Genomic DNA, 17653 nt, shown 5'->3' on the forward strand with positions numbered 1-17653 from the left:
TATACTCTTTTCAGGATGGGAAGGAGGAGGAATATATTATCAACACTCTGAAGTATCACTTTCTCCCACACTGATACTCCTGTGGCCTTAAGGGTCCTCAGGTAACATCAACTGAGTGGTGCCTGCCTACAACAGAATTTAAATGTTTACTTACCTAAACTGGTACCAAGTGAAGCAGTTAATGTCTTTTCATAAGTAAGTGCCATTTTTAATGAATGAAAAGACAACAAACTGTATACAGTTATAGTTGCATTTAACTGGATTATAGTGTTTGATATAAATGCAGCCATTTTTTTAGCAGTCTTAGCAAATAAAAAATACCATTATAAGTATTTTTCATACAAGGAATTAAAAACATTTGTCAGTATAAATTCAAACCTATTTTTGAATTTAATTGTGTAGCTCAACAGCAACAGACTGAAATCAGCCATGTTTGTCAGAGCTTATTATTAAAGCATGAAATATGTAAAATCAGAAGATATACTCACTATGTTCACTGGCCAATACAAAAGACTCAGGAGTTCTTTCAGGTAGGGGAGGAGGCGAATCTTCACTAACATCAACATCTATATCAAATACATAAAATTTAGACAAATTATGAACTTGTTAAAAAATGTTAACTCATTTAAAAGTGCACTTGTTATCTAAACAAAATAAGACAGCTTTCTTGACATTCTTAAAAATCACTGCCACAAGTATCTAGGAGAACCAGTTTTTAAAAATGCAAAAAAAACCAAGATATCCTTATCACTTGACTTGTTATCAAAAACAATTATAAAGCTTATTGAGCAAAGACTGAACTCCATCACTGTTGCACAGAGAAAATGACTCTCCCATGACTTTCCTGACACCATGTAGGCATTAATCACACTGTCCTCTGAGTCTGAAGGCATCTTCAGCAGAGAAGCCAGCAGGCGAGTGCCTTCTCTACTGGGTTTGCCGATAATGCTTTGAGTCCACAAAGGAAAGCTTCAGTCATTTGACTTAAGTCAAGTCAGTGTTTCCCAAACTGTAAACAATTGCTTAACTCCTTTTATGAGTTTTGCCATACTGTGGACCATATGTCCTATTTTTTTAAATCCCACTCATTTTAAACTTAACTGTGTATTTCAGTCATGTTTTAAATAGTAATGACTAAAATAGCAGATTAAACGTGCTAGTTATTTTTCTAATATTCAAAAATATAACCATTAAAATTTTTGGTTGTTCATTTATTTATTGCCTAAAATCTTGTGAACAGTGGCATATGACCATACTTTGAGAATACGGACTGAAGCCATAAAAAAGCTTTTCACCAGTAAAAACAAAATTAGCTCTTGGAAAAGATAACGCATTAAGTAAGCCTTGTCAGTTAGCCTTATTATGGCATAAGGTGAAATGAGAGTATTAGATCCTTTGAGGTTTCACTGGAGGTAGAAAAAAAAAATATGAGGATACAATTCTGTGTGTGGACTCTCAGGTTAGAAAAGATGGGGCAAAGAAAGGAAGATGTGAGGATCCTATATTGTCTGGGCCTTGACAACTGTTTTCTTAAAAATGTGAACAACTGTGCCATGATACTTTGCTATTTTACCACATTTGATAGGCTATGCATTAAAAAGAGAGTGAAAATCAAGAAAAGCCTTTTCAGTTTTCAACATGTGTGAGCCAGGTATGACTGCTCTGATTCCTCCTACAATTATTTAGCTGAAGACACAAGAAAATACAGCCCCTGGATCCTGCTGAGAGAAGAGTTCCAGTCCGATACTTTATATATATATGTGTGTGTATATATATAAAAATCTGTACACACACACACACACACACACACACACACATATAAAACATGAGTACTGGAACTCTCTTGCATATACAGTTAAGCTACTAAAGAACTATCTACCCTGTCTGGTAGTAACAGCCTAAGCAATCATATTTCCCCTTGCTCTTTTGTTACTAAGAGCGCACAGTGAAGAGATGGCTGTTGGAAGGCAGGGATGCATACTCTTGACATTGTGGTGCCATTTCACAATTACATGAACAAATCAGGAAGGACAGTATGGCTTGTTTACATCAAGTATCAAGTACCTTTTGGAAACTCTATACCTCTTCTGTTATAACAGTCCTCGCTCTTAAAAGACTTTATTTTCTAACTGTGGCCTTGGCTTCTCAACTGCATGTTTCTCCCTGGATCTCTCGATTGCCTTTTCTGTGTTATAAATTTGTGTTTTAGAGGTTATACAACCAGAGCCTGCACATTTTTCATAGGCTTTTGTAAATCATACACTTTATGGGAGCCTAGTGTAACCATGTTTGAGAAGTCTTTCAGGAGGCCTGAGTCAATATTAAAACCAGAATGATAGCCAGGAATTTTTTTCAGGCAGTAACTTATGCAAAAGGTTGTTTTAGGTATCAAAACAAAATTATTCCATAGCAAATTTTAAAACAAACAAGCAAACAATAATCTAATCCTTGTGCCAAAGGTTCATCTACAAGGTAAATAATTACTAACATTAAAAATAGGACTGCTTGTAGTTACACTGCAACACAGAATACTTACACAGGAAAATCTTCTGTTAATACCAAACTCATTTAGCATAATTAAGGTAGGGTGAAAAGAAACCAGAAATCACATTTACAGCTATCTTTGCTTTGAAGTACAAATAAAATGGAGAGAAAGGAAGTGAGCTGGTATACAGAAGAGTGCTTTCAACTATTCTGTACAGTATGTTGTATTCTAAAGGAACTCTTTCTGCTATCACCAAAACACTGGTCATATGGCAGTAACTTTTAATGAGCATGTTATATCATGCATCCTTCCTGCCCTCACCAAACTCTATTTCTAGTAATGGTTTAAAAAATTTTATTTCCTAGGTACAAAACACATGCCTGATATGCTAAAAAAAAAAAAAACCAAAACGACAATTTCTTATCTACATGTTTTCTTGTGTAGTTACAACTTAGCAGTTATTTTTCAAACTCTGAAGTCGAGGGGAAAAAATATATTAACAATTTTAAATTATGCCAAACTGGTAAAGTATTTATTTTGGCAACCATTATCTTCTGAAGATCCTTCAAATAAACCACAAAAGAATCAAGAACATAGAAAACCCTGTAAATTTAAAAAACTAGCTTAGACTCTCATTTACTCTACTAGATACATCCCCAAGATAAAAAAAAAAAGTATGTGTGAGTTGAGGAAAATAGAGGCACCACAGTATGGGTGGTACTTACTGGGTCAGAATTAGAAAAAGTCATCTTTCAAGTTCACAGTACTTATTTGACTGCACATTATAAATACCAGTCTACGTGTGTCGCTATCAAAGTTCACCAACAAGTAAAAGACCACTGATAATCAACCTATCAATAAACAGCTTTTGTGTTTATATATTTGCTATCAACTTCATGGTCTGTTTAAGACGGCACCGTGGTAATTTTTAGCAGATTATAGAGGAGTTTCAAGACCTGAAAATAGATCTTGGGAACTTAGGGCATGTGTTATCTTGAAATGCTTAGATTGCTTAAAGAAGAGAGTCATTAATTAAATAGTAGTAGCACTGATGACTAGACATGGAAATATCCCACTTTCTACTGACTGAATTAAACTTCCTGTATTCTGCTGAGCAGCTGCCATATTGCTTCTTGGTTAATAAACTCATTGTTGAAAGAAGCCTTTTTTGCAAGCATTTGTGAGGAGGTTTAAAATTTTTTAAAGGTATTTTGTAGTTAAAAGATCATAAAAAGATAATGAAATAGATATCTGTAATATACATGGGAGAAATTAGATGGCCAATCAAGCCATTCTACAATATTTGTGTCACTGTCACTTTAAGTAATCCCTAAATTATTTCTAATTATTTAGTCATATAAAATTTTGACCCATGTAAATACTAAGAGTTGTAAGATATAAGAAGAGAAAATTTTCAGTTACAACAATTTAAATATTTTGGAAACAAAAAGTCCAGTAATGCAAAATGTGATCAAACTAAGGTAACAATAAATAAAGGCTTACTTAAAAAAAATAATTAGTATCAAAAATAATGAAATTTTGCATAGGTTCTGGAGTAAAGTGTGGAATAAAACATAATGAATTAATATAGCTAAACTGCTCAGAACAGTGACTGGCACATAGTAAAAATATTTAAGTGTTAGATGCTATTATCATTACCTTTTTCAGCACCTGAATGTACTGTTCCTGCTATATCATGTCTAGCAATGGACATTGTTAATACTTTCCTTGTAGAAATGCTTTCAGTACTAGCGGCAGCAGAAACAGTGGCACTTGCTGTTGAAATACTGGTTTTATTCCTGGTCACAGCACCATCAGAGTTCCTTTCATCAGAGTCCGAGTCATCAGAGTGAAGAGGATTAGTAAAACTGAGGGGTGCTCTGAATAGAGGGGAGCTGTTGTGATGATCTGTGAGATCATGGGTTGCAAGTTGTGGCGTGGGGCTTGGTGTTGAACTCCCAGTTTTCATTGTTTGACAGTGGGTATCTGAGGATTTGCCTTCAGAGGAATCAGGCATGGGTAGGGTATTCTCAGGTCCATGAAATGACCATGGTGCATGTCCTTTCTCCTCAAGAGGTAAGCGGTCTGGCCTTGGAGGTGTGTCTGAATTCTTCTGTGATTCTTCTGGTAGGATAACTGGAGCTTTATTTGACTGTGTTGCATTGCAGTCCACACAGGAATTCTGGGAAACATCATCAATTTTTAGATCTCTTGAATTCGATTCCTGTGATTTGAAGATTTTATCAATTGTACCTGGTGACGCCGAAGCGGATTTAATTTTAATTGCGTGTCCCCTGTTCAAGAGTGTGTTCCCTTCAAAACTTTTCGGCCCTTCTTGAAGAGGGACCTTCTTAATCTCAAAACTTAAATTGCGCTCCAGTTTTTTATCTATTTGTTCAACAGTTGATTCATTTTTCCCTGTAAGTTCCGTTGATTTATTATAGTTTCTGTTGAGGTCTGTTGCATGTTGTTCCGAGGAAACCACGTGCAACACTGGCTTTGGATGGTATCTGTCATTGTCCTGCCACACAGTAGTGACGGTTGGAAACGCTGAAGGGGGAGACGGTGTCAAGATGGGTGGCACTGGGTGAGGTTCTGGAGGCTGCAGAATTTCTTCCTTAGCGTCCCCTTCCACAAGGCAACTGGAAAATACGAAGAAAGGGGTATTAGAAGAAGGTTCCTCCTTTTAAAAAATAAGTTGATAGGTAACCGTTACGTAGCTAAGCCTCTTTAAATTAAAAGTCAGTAGAGTCTGTGGTTATGAATAAAAAATTAAAATTTGCCGGGGCTTCCCTGGTGGCGCAGCGGTTGAGAGTCCGCCTGCCGATGCAGGGGACGCGGGTTCATGCCCTGGTCCGGGAAGATCCCACATGCCGCGGAGCGGCTGGGCCCGTGAGCCACGGCCGCTGAGCCTGCGCATCCAGAGCCTGTGCTCCACAACGGGAGAGGCCACAACAGTGAGAGGCCCGCATACCGCAAAAAAAAAAAAAAAAAATTAAAATTTGCCAAACTAAGAAAAGTTAATGTTTAACAACGTAGTAATGTATGTACATTGTTTTACAAAGTCAAATAACACAAGAATTTTAATAAAAAAACAGCAGTCCCCTCCCACAGCCCTCCATTTACCCTGAGACATCAAGTTTCAACTTTTTAAAAACAGCTACTTCCAAGATTTGCCTCCATATTTCAAAGTATTTCAAAATGCATAAACGTTATTACTTGATCCTTCTATTTCACACATATTCTACTGTCTTCCTACTATGGAAATGTCTTCTCCATCTTCCTAATACTGCTAATTTTTGGTTAGTTCAATCTTATGACTACAGTTATTATTCATACCGATGACAGCATGATTTCCTATTTTTTCTTATATAACTCTTATTTTTCCCCTAATAATTGCCTTGGGTTTCCTATGTTCCATCAGTAATTCAGCCCTTCCTCAAACTTTCCTGCAGATTTGTACACCTCCTCTCAGTTGGTCAGGCATACCAGGTAACTGTCAATATCACAGACATCCCTCTTAGAAACCCTGAGCCTCGCGCTCCAGTGTAGACCCCTGGCCCCCCAGGCTACCATAGAGCTGACGCTCTCTCTTGTGTTAGACTCTCCTGTTTCCCAGGTCCCATCTTTGTTTTTCTAGCTACACTTGCTCAATTTAGTGGGTTATACCCTCCAATTGCTTCTTAAGAACTATACATAGGAAACAAATTTCCTGAGGCCTACATAATTGTTATATTTTCAAGGTTACTGACTTTTGGAAAAGGTGTATTATTCTAGACTAGAAATAACTTTCCTTCCGAATTTTATAATTGTGATTCCCGTTCCTTTGAATGTGAGCTGTTTTTTCTCTCTTTTGAGCTTTTAGTTTTTTTTTTTTAATTCTTCATGTTCTACAATCTCATGGTGTAACTTTTTAATCCATTGTATTACAATTTTTAATCCATTATATTGAGAACTTTCTGTGCAAAAATTCATGTTACTACTAGAAACTTCTTTCCTAATTTCTTCTCTTCCAGTCTCCTTCCAGACTATGATTAGTTTTAGTTATAATTATTATTACTATGATTATGTGACATACCTCCTGGTTTGATTCTCTAATTTCTTTATCTTCTCTCTCCTATTTTCTCTATTTGTTCATTTTCTTGGGAGATTTCCTTGACTGTCTTATAGGCTTCTTTAATTAAAATTAAATTTTAATTTTTAAAATTTATGCTATTATATTTTTAATTTCCAAGAGCTTCTTATTTATTATGACCTGTTTCTTATTTCATGGTTGCAATATTTCCTAATTACTGAGAAAACAGACAGTTGCCACCCCCCCATCTTTTTTCTATTCTGTGTTGTCTCCATTCCATCCATTTTTTCCTGCTTATTTGGATTATGTCTTTCATGTTAGAGGCTTTGTCAAGTGTCTGATAATTCCTGGTTCTGTTCATTTTGAGAGAATGGAATATTTTAAATGACTGGGAAATGTGTATGTAAATGTAAGGGGGAGGGCTTGTGGCTTAGTGGCCATCTTACTGCTAGGTGACTGAATACAGTCCTTGGAATGTCATTGGTGGGCCACAAACATCAATAACTATCGATTTCCTCTCTTGGGCTGGTTGGTTTTTCAAGAGAGGGATTCTGTCTCCCACCAGAAGTGGCTATCAGTATTCTGGGAGCCAAATAAGGGGTGGGAGCAATCTCACTATTCAGCATGCAGATCCCTGCTTTCAGCAAGGAACTAACAACCCCACCATCAGTTGGACCTGATATACTGAACCCAGAGACTTCCAGGTTCAACCACGCCAGAGTAAATCCCTCCCTACTCTGTTCCCAGGTGTGTGCGACGCTGTCATCTGTCTGCTCAATTTGATGGGAGGAATCTGGGGTTCTAAACACTCTTTATAGAGACATTCAAGTACTCTTCTTGTTTTCATTCCCATCCTACACAACCAGGCTTAAGGGGGACCTCCAACTTCTGGGCCTTTCTGGGGGTTCTTTGAAGACAATCATCTTGATTCTTATTGGCGTCCCTCACCTACAGGAAAGCAAGTTTTAGCTTTCTGTGTTCTAAGTCCCTTTTCACATTGGTCAGTGTGTTTTCCACTTCCCAAAATTCTGTCAAAATCTCATTTACTACCACCTTCTCTTCAGTTTTTTGGTTTTTAATCTTTATATATTTTTATGTTCCTCCACTATAATTTTAGGAAGTTTAGGGAGGGACCAGAGTTAAATGTGCTTAAACTGCCTATTTAACCAACAATCCTGTAAATGTTTTTAGAAGCAGTAGCCTTACATGATGTTATGTACATAGTAAAGAAATTCTTAGCTACTCACATTTTAAAAATTGCTTTAAGTGAGGTACAGTCGATATACAAAAACCTGAACATACATTTTTTCTAATTTACTTTATTTATTTATTTTTGGCTGTGTTGGGTCTTCGTTGCTGCGCACGGGCTTTCTCTCGCAAGAGTAGATGCGGCACTCGGGGCCTACTCTTCATTGCGGTGTGTGGGCTCCTCATTGCGATGGCTTCTCTTGTTGCAGGGTGGCTTCTCTTGTTGCGGAGCACAGGCTCTAGGCACATGGGCTTCAGTAGTTGTGGCATGTGGGTTCAGTAGTTGTGGCTCGCGGGCTCTAGAGCACAGGCTCAGTAGCTGTGGCGCATGGGCTTAGTTGCTCCGTGACATGTGGGATCTTCCCGGACCAGGGCTCAAACCCGTGTCCCCTGCATTGGCAGGCAGATTCTTAACCACTGTGCCACCAGGGAAGCTCTGAATATATTTTCTTAATATATGTATTTATTTATTTGTTTGTTTATTTATTTATGGCTATGTTGGGTCTTAGTTGCGACATGCAGGATCTTTTGTTGTGGTGTGCGCAGGCTTCTCTCTAGTTGTGGCACGTGGGCTTCTATTTGTGGCACACGGGCTCCAGAGCACGTGGACTCTCTAGTTGTGGTGTGCAGGCTCAGTAGTTGCAGCGTGCGGTCTTAGTTGTCCCGCAGCATGTGGGATCTTAGTTCCCTGACCAGGGATTGAACCTGCGTCCCCTGCACTGGAAGGTGGATTCTTAACCACTGGACCACCACGGAAGTCCCTGAACATATTTAATGTATACAATTTGATGAGTTTGGACATATGCATATATTGGGTTGGCCAAAAAATGCTTTTGCTTTCTAAGTAAAAATAAAAGACACATTTTTCATTTTTACCAAGAACTTTATTGAACAACATATTCACCCTTTTGTTCCACTACCTTTTGCCATTTTTCAGGCAATTTCATAATTCCGTTTTCCCAAAACTTTTCATCTTTTTGAGCAAAGAACTGTTCCAGGTGCCTTTTACAGTCTTCCAGGGAATTGAATTTTTTTCCATTAAGAGAATTTTGTAAAGACTGAAATAAGTGGAAATCCCAAGGTGCAATGTCTGGTGAATACGATGGATGAATCAGAACTTCCCAGCTGAGCTGTAACAGTTTTTGCCTGGTCATCAAAGAAACATGCGGTCTTGTGTTATCCTGATGGGAGATTATGCATTTTCTGTTGACTAATTCTGGATGCTTTTGGTCAAGTGCTGCTTTCAGTTGGCTTAATTGGGAGCAGTACTTGTTGGAATTAATTGTTTGGTTTTCCAGAAGGAGCTCATAATAGAGGGCTCCCTTCCAATCCCACCACATAAACAACATCCAATCTCATCACATACACAACATCACCTTCTTTGGATAAAAAGCAGACTTTGGTGTGGTTGCTGGCAGTTCATTTCGCTTGCCCCGTGATCTCTTCCATTCCACATTATTGTACAGTATCCACTTTTCATCGCCCATCGCGATTTGTTTTAAAAATGGAACATTTTTGTTATGTGTAAGTAGAGAATCGCAGGCAGAAATATGGTCAAGAAGGTTTTTCTCACTTAACTTATATGGAACCCAAACATCAAAGCGATTCACACAACCAAGCTAGTGCAAATGATTTTCAACGCTTGATTTGGATATTTTGAGTATGTCGGCTATCTCCCACATGGTATAACACTGAATGTTCTCAATTAATGTCTCGATTTGATCGCTATCAACTTCAACTGGTCTACCTGACCGTGGAGCATCGTCCAGCGAGAAATCTCCAGCACGAAACTTCGCAAACCACATTCAATCAGTCACAGCACCTTCTCCATGTACTGCACAAATCTTTTTTTGCATTTCAGTTGTGTTTTTACCTTTCTTGAAATAATAAAGCATAATATGCCACAAATATTGCTTTTTTTCTTCCATCTTCAATATTAAAATGGCTACACAAAAATTCACCAATTTTGATAAGTGTTTTTTAAATGCACGCTGATATGACAGCTGTCACAATACAATCTAACAAAATTGTTTCGAATGAAGTTAAAGATAACTAAGTGCTACTAGAATCATCTTATGGAAAAAACCAAACCTTTTGGCCAGCCCAATACATCCATGATACGATCACCACAATGAAGGTAATAAACATATCCATCATCTCCAAAAGTTTCCTTGTATCCCTTTGTGGTTCTTTTTGTTACTCAAATTTAACTGATAATTACACTAACAGACTTTCCCCTTATCCTTCCTTAATCTAATGCTTGTTGAAATAAGGCTTAATACACTTTTATAGTACTTTCATATGCACAAAAATTATAAGCCCCATCACAAAAAAATATGTGCTACATACTGACTTTCCACTATGGTATTCAGCATTCATATTTTCATGAGGTATTCTGATGTAAAAAAATTCCACTGACGATAATGACTTGCATCATTCTTATTGTAAATATTGTTCTTAATTTCATCTGTCCTGAGGAATGCATTTTTTACTTCTCGAAAACAAAACAAAACATTCAGGACCTACCACTTGCGAGGTATTACACCAGTACCAGAAGACAGAACAAGAAACACAACAGTTTGGGTCCCTAAGGAGTAAAATAAGGCTAAAAAGGTAAGTTGGAGACGTACTGTGAAGGCCCAGAATTTCACGGTAAGAAGTTTGGTCTTTATAATATAGAAATATTACATTTAATTGGTGTGACAAAGTCTTAAAATGAGTAACTCTATAACTTTTGTTTCAAATTGATGTTTTACAGAAACTCAGAAAATTATTTTCCTTATAATAAATTAGGCTGGATTCCATCTGAGATGGAAAAATTATAGAGGTGAAGGAAATGACAACCAAAATATTAGAACATAACATTATAAAAACAAAAAACCTTCACTACTACCCTTTCTTCTAGAGAGTTAATACTATATAATGAAAAGAGTATTGGACTAGAAGATAACAGATGTGTGTTCTTAGTTGAACTCTGCTAGTCTATGCAGGTCAACACCTTTGGGAACTAGCTATATTAACATCCATGTGATCAAGATTACTGTAAAAATCACTGGGTTTACTCTATCACTTATCACTTTGACATATCATTGACTATCTACAGAATGAATAAAGAATACATGTGATCTTAAAAAGATGAGAAAACATATATAATAGATGCTATATCAATGCTAATGATTACTTTTTAACCAAATGATATCTCCTAAACACCTTACAACTTTGGAGTTGAGGAAGATGATCCACTTGTGTTTAACCTTTATTTCTTGGTTTTATTATGTATTCTAATATCTATCAATAACTTAAAAAATACATCTGAGATTAAAGGTATTTCTAAACAGTGAAAAGGAACATAACAAGAATTAGAAAAGAAATAAAGCACAGAGAGCATAGGAAATTAGAGAACTACCGTAAGCATGCATAGCAGTGTGTTTTGCCAAAATCTACCCTCATTTATCTTAAAAAAATGCCAATTTGGATAACTCAATTAAATTTTCAGTAGTCAAATGAATCAATCTTGTCCGTTGTGATTTCCTTTATCCCTTCTATTATATCCCCCTCTAAAAGTCTGTCAAACATTAAACTATATTCTATGTTTCAATGATTTGACTTTTTATATTTAATTAATCTAACTATCTGAAGCTTACTTTGGTATGTGGTGTGATATAAAGATCTAAATATATTTTTCCCCAAATGGTTAATAATATAATATGACTTAATAAATAACCCCTTTCTTTTTCCTTGTTTAATATATGTTAAATTAATTCATAACGCGATCTGTAATATTTCCTAGTTGCTTATTCAAGTCCATCAACTAACTGGTATGTATGTATGTGTGTGTATACATACACACACACATATATATACACACTTTTTTTTTTTTTTTTTTTGGGCCACTACATGCAGCATGCAGGATTTTAGTCCCCTGACCAGGGATTGAACTCGTGCCCCCTGCATTGGGAGTGTGGAGTCTTAACCACTGGACTGCCAAGGAAGTCGTAACTGGTATATTCTTACACCACTAACTGATTATTTTATTTTTATAATGCATTTTATTTGTTTGTTTATTTATTTTGGCTGCACTGGGTCTTAGTTGCGACACGCAGGATTCTTTTAGTTGTGGCATGTGGGCTCATGGTTGAGGCATGCAGACACTTAGCTTCGGCATGCGTGTGGGATCTAGTTCCCTGACCAGGAATCGAACCCAGGCCCCCTGCATTGGGAGCATGGAGTCTTACCCACTGGACCACCAGGGAAGTCCCACTAACAGATTGTTTTAAATATAGTTTTATAATTTTTAAAAGGGTTGGTTCTCACTCATCACTACTTTCATCCTAAGTTTTCTTTGGTGTTTTTGTCTCTTTATTCTTACAAGTGAACTTTAACATTATATTGGGAAGTTCAGAGAAGATTCCTTTGGTATTTTGATGAGAACTGTATCAAATTTGAAAACAACTGATATTTTAAATATCACTAAAAACAGCTAAATTACAGTTAACTTTTCCAACCAAGAACACTTAATTTTTTTCACTAATGCAAATGAATACATTTCTACTTCAGGTTCTACTTTCTACTTACGGTTATTTCCAGGTATTTATATTTTGAATGGGATCGCTTTTAAAATTTTTTCTTCTCCTATTTGGCTGGTCTGTAGGACCACTTTCTACTTTTATTCAACCACTTTGCTCCTCTTTCTTATAAATTAGTCATTTTAAGGAAATATATTTGGTTTTAATGTAATTATTTTTTAAATCAACAAAAGGAAAATAATATTTCAAAGAAGAACCAAAGGGCTTCCCTGGTGGTGCAGTGGTTAAGAATCCACCTGCCAAGCCAGGGGACATGGGTTCGAGCCCTGGTCCAGGAAGATCCCACATGCCGCGGAGCAACTAAAGCCCGTGGGCCACAACTACTGAGCCTGTGCTCTAGAGCCTGCGTTCCACAACTACTGAGCCCACGTGCTGCAACTACTGAAGCCCATGCACCTAGAGCCCATGCTCCACAACAAGAGAAGCCACCGCAATAAGAAGCCAGCGCACCGCAACGAAGAGTAGCCCCGGCTCGCCGCGAAACCCTGCACGCAGCAATGAAGACCCAACAATGGCGAAAATAAATAAATAAATTAATTAATTAAAAAAAAAAAAAAAACAGTCAAGTAGAATAGTAGCTGTTTTATGTATACGGATTTCTCCCATCACCCAAATTTCTACTCGCCTTTTTCCCAGGGCCCTTGGTCACCTGAATCCCACCACATCCTGTGCTTGATGAGAGTTCCCAAATGCCTCTATTTGAGCATACCTCAGCTCCTTGTTTTGATCCCAGAAATACCCTCACCTATCTAGGATATTCTAAGTGCCACAGATGTTTAAAAGTCCAGTTCATTCTCCCAGGCAGCCCTTAAATGAAGTAGATAGATATTCATGCATTTCTGCCAGATATAAAACTCTCTCGTTCATGGCCTATATAATGCCACTGTTTCCTGGTTTTCCTTTATCCCTTGATTGTTCATTTCTTTTTTTACAGCTTTCTTTTAGTTTGCTCTTCACACATTTTGGTGCTTACCCGGGTTCCCTCCTTGGTACTTTGAGATACTGTACCCAGAATCTGAAAGATCTTATTCATGCCCAAGTCTTCTACATCAGCTATATACAGAGTTCTCAGTATATCTTTACCTCCAGCCTAGATATCAAAATGTCTAAAACAGAACCACTTTCTGTCTTTCTCCAGTCCTATTCCAACTTAAGTTTGTTTGAATTGAGAGGCATTAGAAGCATCAAGTATATTGTTTTTGTCTCTGAAATATGTATAAATTAAGAAAAATTTACTAAGGCATACTTTTGTGTCTCTGTAGTAAATCTGTTGACAGTTTATAGAAATAACTAACAATGTATACTTCCAGAGTGCTGGTGTTAGTGAAAAAATATCAAGAATATTATTAGTTTAACAACATATATATTGAAAAGAGAAAATGAAATCTGCTATTCAAAATCTACAATTTGATTTCTTTAAGTGTTTATAAACCAGAATCATATGACTGACTAAATCTAATACAACAAACATGAGCCTTCCTCTCTAGATCCGTCTCCAAAAACTCCAATATACTCTAAACGACTGATTGACTTGCTTACTGTAGCCACACTGAAAAACAAAGTATACTGTTTTTATCAATCAATCATATGCTCTTGGGATTTTATTTTCAGTTAACAAAGTATTCTTTGTGGAACACAATGAAATTCTGCCAGTTACCTCTATTTCATGAATAAGAAAGAATATGGACTAAAGCATGTAATACAAACTCACACACATATAAAAACTTGAGCACATATCCCGAAATAAAACCCTGACATAAGCTGAATAAACATTTTTCTGTTAATATTCATTTACTACTTTTTAGAATTTTTTCATTTACTGAAGAAAAATAGGAGCCAAACTTTTAAAAAGGTATATGAGAAAGGTTTAAAGTTCAGAACACTCTACACTCATTTTTTTTCCTTCAAAATTAGGAAAAGGCTACCACGATTTGTTGTTGGAGGTAGATGACCATATAAATCACAAATATTAGTGTACACTTTGAGGGCCTCTACCTTGGCTCACTCAAAAGCCAAATTAAAAGATATCAGTGTAGGGCCTCCCTGGTGGCGCAGTGGTTGAGAGTCCGCCTGCCGATGCAGGGGATACGGGTTCGTGCCCCGGTCTGGGAGGATCCCATATGCCGCGGAGCGGCTGGGCCCGTGAGCCATGGCCGCTGGGCCTGCGCATCCGGAGCCTGTGCTCCGCAACGGGGGAGGCCACAACAGTGAGAGGCCCGCATACCGCAAAAAAAAAAAAAAAAAAAAAAAAAAAAAAGATATCAGTGTAGCAAAAGTGTTTCTTAATTTCCTTTAAGATCATGACAGTTTCTTTAGGACTCTACAGAACTGATATGGGAGACAAAAAAATTAGAGAACTAACAGTTTATAGGTTTTAACTGGCTACCTTCCACAGTAAATACCAAAATGGAAATCAAACAGGAAAGAACTGCTGAGAAGTGCTGGTGTACAGTTAACATCCTGAGCATTTAAACTCTGAGACCTAAACCCACCTATATAGGCTTTCTGATCTCCCTTAGAGAAGTATGCAAAGGCATTCCAGAGACTATAATAGCTACTACATCTGCCTTAGTTGTTGTAAGCTTTTACTTTTGTAAAGAAGGATCTCATTAAGGTACAGCAACTCAATGCCAAGACATAACCATAGTCACCTCACCCAACTTTATTCAACTTCTATCAAACTTTAAAGGGGAAAAAATTGGTGAATCCTATACAAAGGAAGTCCTACTTTGAGAGAAGGTCAGTCAGTTTGGGCAGATCTATGATAGGGACAAGACACAGTATAAGTCATTCTAACATTTTTATTTATCTTCCACTGTGTCTCCTTTTAAAAATAATTCAGTAACTCAATCTTAACTCCACATTGTAATGGGAAAACCAACATTTAGTGAAGACCAAGTATGTGCCAGGTCCTATATGTAGCATTTTCACATACTTTATTTCATTTAATTCTTAGGACAATACTTAAACAAACAAACCAAAAAAATCCCAAGATCAAATAAATTAAGTGGCTTACTCATGACTTCAGAGCTAGTAAGTGGATGAAAAGGATTTGAAACTAAATCATTCTGACTCTATCTGTATTCTTTCCATACTACCATCTAACTGACCTAGATACCCTGAAAGAAAAGAGAGGGAAAAAGGGGGATACGAATATATATTGATTTTAACTATTATAAATGAGAGCTTGGTACGACAGTAAGATAATCTAGAAAGAAAGAAACTCAGCTTTGCCAGTGATGTTATTAAACATCTTCACATAACCTCTTCAACATGCATACAATTTTTGACAATCATATTACCTGTTCAGTCATTAGAAAACTGAAATAAATCTTAGGAATAGCTAAAATTTTAGTTGTACCACATACCAAAAGATGAGCTATAGTCAATTCATGGTTATGCTCACTGTTCTGGTATAGTATACTACTGAAATTTTATCTAAATTGAAAAGAATTTTTTACAATACACCATTAAAGTCAGTTGCCATACATATGCTACATCCTAAACAAAAGAATGATAAGAAAAGTTATAAAATAAAACTTAGAAATACTCAGAATTTTTTTGTTTTAGTAACAATGAGTAAAAGATAAGTATCCTTTCAAAGAAAATGTGACGTACAATACCTGCGGGTCCTTGGTGGTTTTGGAGGGGGAGAATCTTGTTTGTCAGGATCTATGGAGCTGACCATATTTTCAGTGTTAATTTCATTCTGCCAAGAAAAAAAAAATGCTTCATCAAAGTTAAGGGAAAGATCATTTTCCTTCCTCATGTTTCAAATAAATTGTTACTGGGCTTGTGAATTTTTAAAACAATGCTAATTTTGCCAAATAACAAAATAGGTGTTATGTCCTCAATATTTAAGCCCGAAAGACCAAATTCAATGAGAAAAATTAATATCAAAAAAACAGTCCATATCCAGTTACCAAGAAAATCAACCGTGTAGAACAGCATTTCAACATATTTCAAATGCTACTGTAAAGAAACAGATTTCCCAAGAAAATAAAGATCCAAGAAGATCTTTTTTTCAGGCATTACTACCACTAGATTCGTAATGTGCACATAGAGGGGAAAAAAACAAGGTAAGTCTTATATCCTTCACCTTTACCAGACTTTTTTGGGACTCCTGTTGCTACCTACTACTTTAAAGGGGATGATCCTGAGTCAATACAGTTCTTATACAACCTATAAGAACCTCAGGTTGTATTTAAGATTGTGAATAGAGGAGATGTGAAATTATTATATAAAACATTGTCTTGAATTAGTTTCAGCCTCAGAAAGTACCTCATTTTTATATAGCTAGGCTATGTTAATTCTGGGCCAGAAGACAAGAATGGTTTTCACCCTTGCCTACATCTCAGATAATATTAGGAAAAAAGCCATCTTTGCATATACTATAATCAATTAAGGAACTCTGAAACTGTAGTTGACTTTTTTTTTTTTTAAGTCAAAAGACACTTCTACCATGTCCATCATGGCATCTTCTTTGTCTATATAACTGTTTCTTGCCAGTGTCCTTTTTTACTAAGTACTCCCAACAATAGGAAACAGAGACCTCAAGTTTACAGCAACTTTTAATGGACCCTGTTTCCTAATATCAGATGCATTAGAAGTGTCTTACACATCTTACTATGCATCTTGTTCTGACCAAAACAAGAGTTACATTATGAGACTGAAAGCTTGCATCCTTAATTACAGCTGCCTATCAAATCGGAGGCATCTGCTGCAGGGATATCTGCTATAGATAGGATAACCACATAATTTATTGTCCAAATCAGGGCTTTTACACCTAGACAACAAGTATAAACTGGTTTTGCTTCGAGTAAATCAGGACTCTGTTACCACACTTTTAGATCCTCAGATATTACCAGAATTTAAAGAATCTTCTCATCATAAAGATTCCTCTCACAAATTAGTGATTCATTTGCTTATTACTTCTATTAATTAAACAATCATATTCCCATAATAACACTCATTAATATTTTTGTACCAAAATCTATAAATATTCTTATTAAGTAGGTTAAATAAAAATTAGTGAACCATATGAAACCGCTTTGACTGAACTGTTTGTTGTTTCTAACCTACAAAAACACATCAATTTTTTACAATTTCAACATAAACAGCCTCATGTCATGTCAAATCAGGTTTTGCTGCCAAATACCAAACACACACACACAGACACACACACACACACAAACCAACTGTAGGTTTTCAGTGCATTTTAGATTTTGGAACAGCAGGTAAGGCATGGTGGATCCATAT

At 36.5% G+C, this 17653-nt stretch overlaps 2 protein-coding genes across 6 annotated transcripts in view; one reads left to right on the forward strand and one right to left on the reverse strand.

Moving 5' to 3' along the window:
• LOC309810554 (uncharacterized protein) overlaps positions 1-17653 on the forward strand; it is a 91686-nt gene that overhangs the window by 55620 nt on the left and 18413 nt on the right. The window contains exons 3-4 of one of the 3 annotated variants that reach the window (XR_014295018.1): positions 10328-10421; positions 11712-11810. The exons of 1 other annotated variant lie outside the window; for it this stretch is intronic. The gene's annotated coding sequence lies outside the window, so the exon portion shown is untranslated. The remainder of the gene's footprint in view (positions 1-10327; positions 10422-11711; positions 11811-17653) is intronic. One more of the 3 variants, XR_014295019.1, reaches the window with a different exon arrangement.
• Positions 1-17653, reverse strand: part of PTPN12 (protein tyrosine phosphatase non-receptor type 12) — a 90192-nt gene that overhangs the window by 5290 nt on the left and 67249 nt on the right. For all 3 annotated transcript variants that reach the window (XM_082632642.1, XM_082632643.1, XM_082632644.1), the window contains 3 exons: positions 16018-16103; positions 4145-5127; positions 489-566 (listed from right to left, as the gene is read on the reverse strand). In XM_082632642.1, the coding sequence (XP_082488768.1) occupies positions 489-566; positions 4145-5127; positions 16018-16103 (1147 nt within the window). The remainder of the gene's footprint in view (positions 1-488; positions 567-4144; positions 5128-16017; positions 16104-17653) is intronic.

The sequence above is a fragment of the Mesoplodon mirus genome, assembly GCF_964341445.2.
Source record: "Mesoplodon mirus genome assembly, chromosome: 9".
NCBI lineage: Eukaryota > Metazoa > Chordata > Mammalia > Artiodactyla > Ziphiidae > Mesoplodon > Mesoplodon mirus.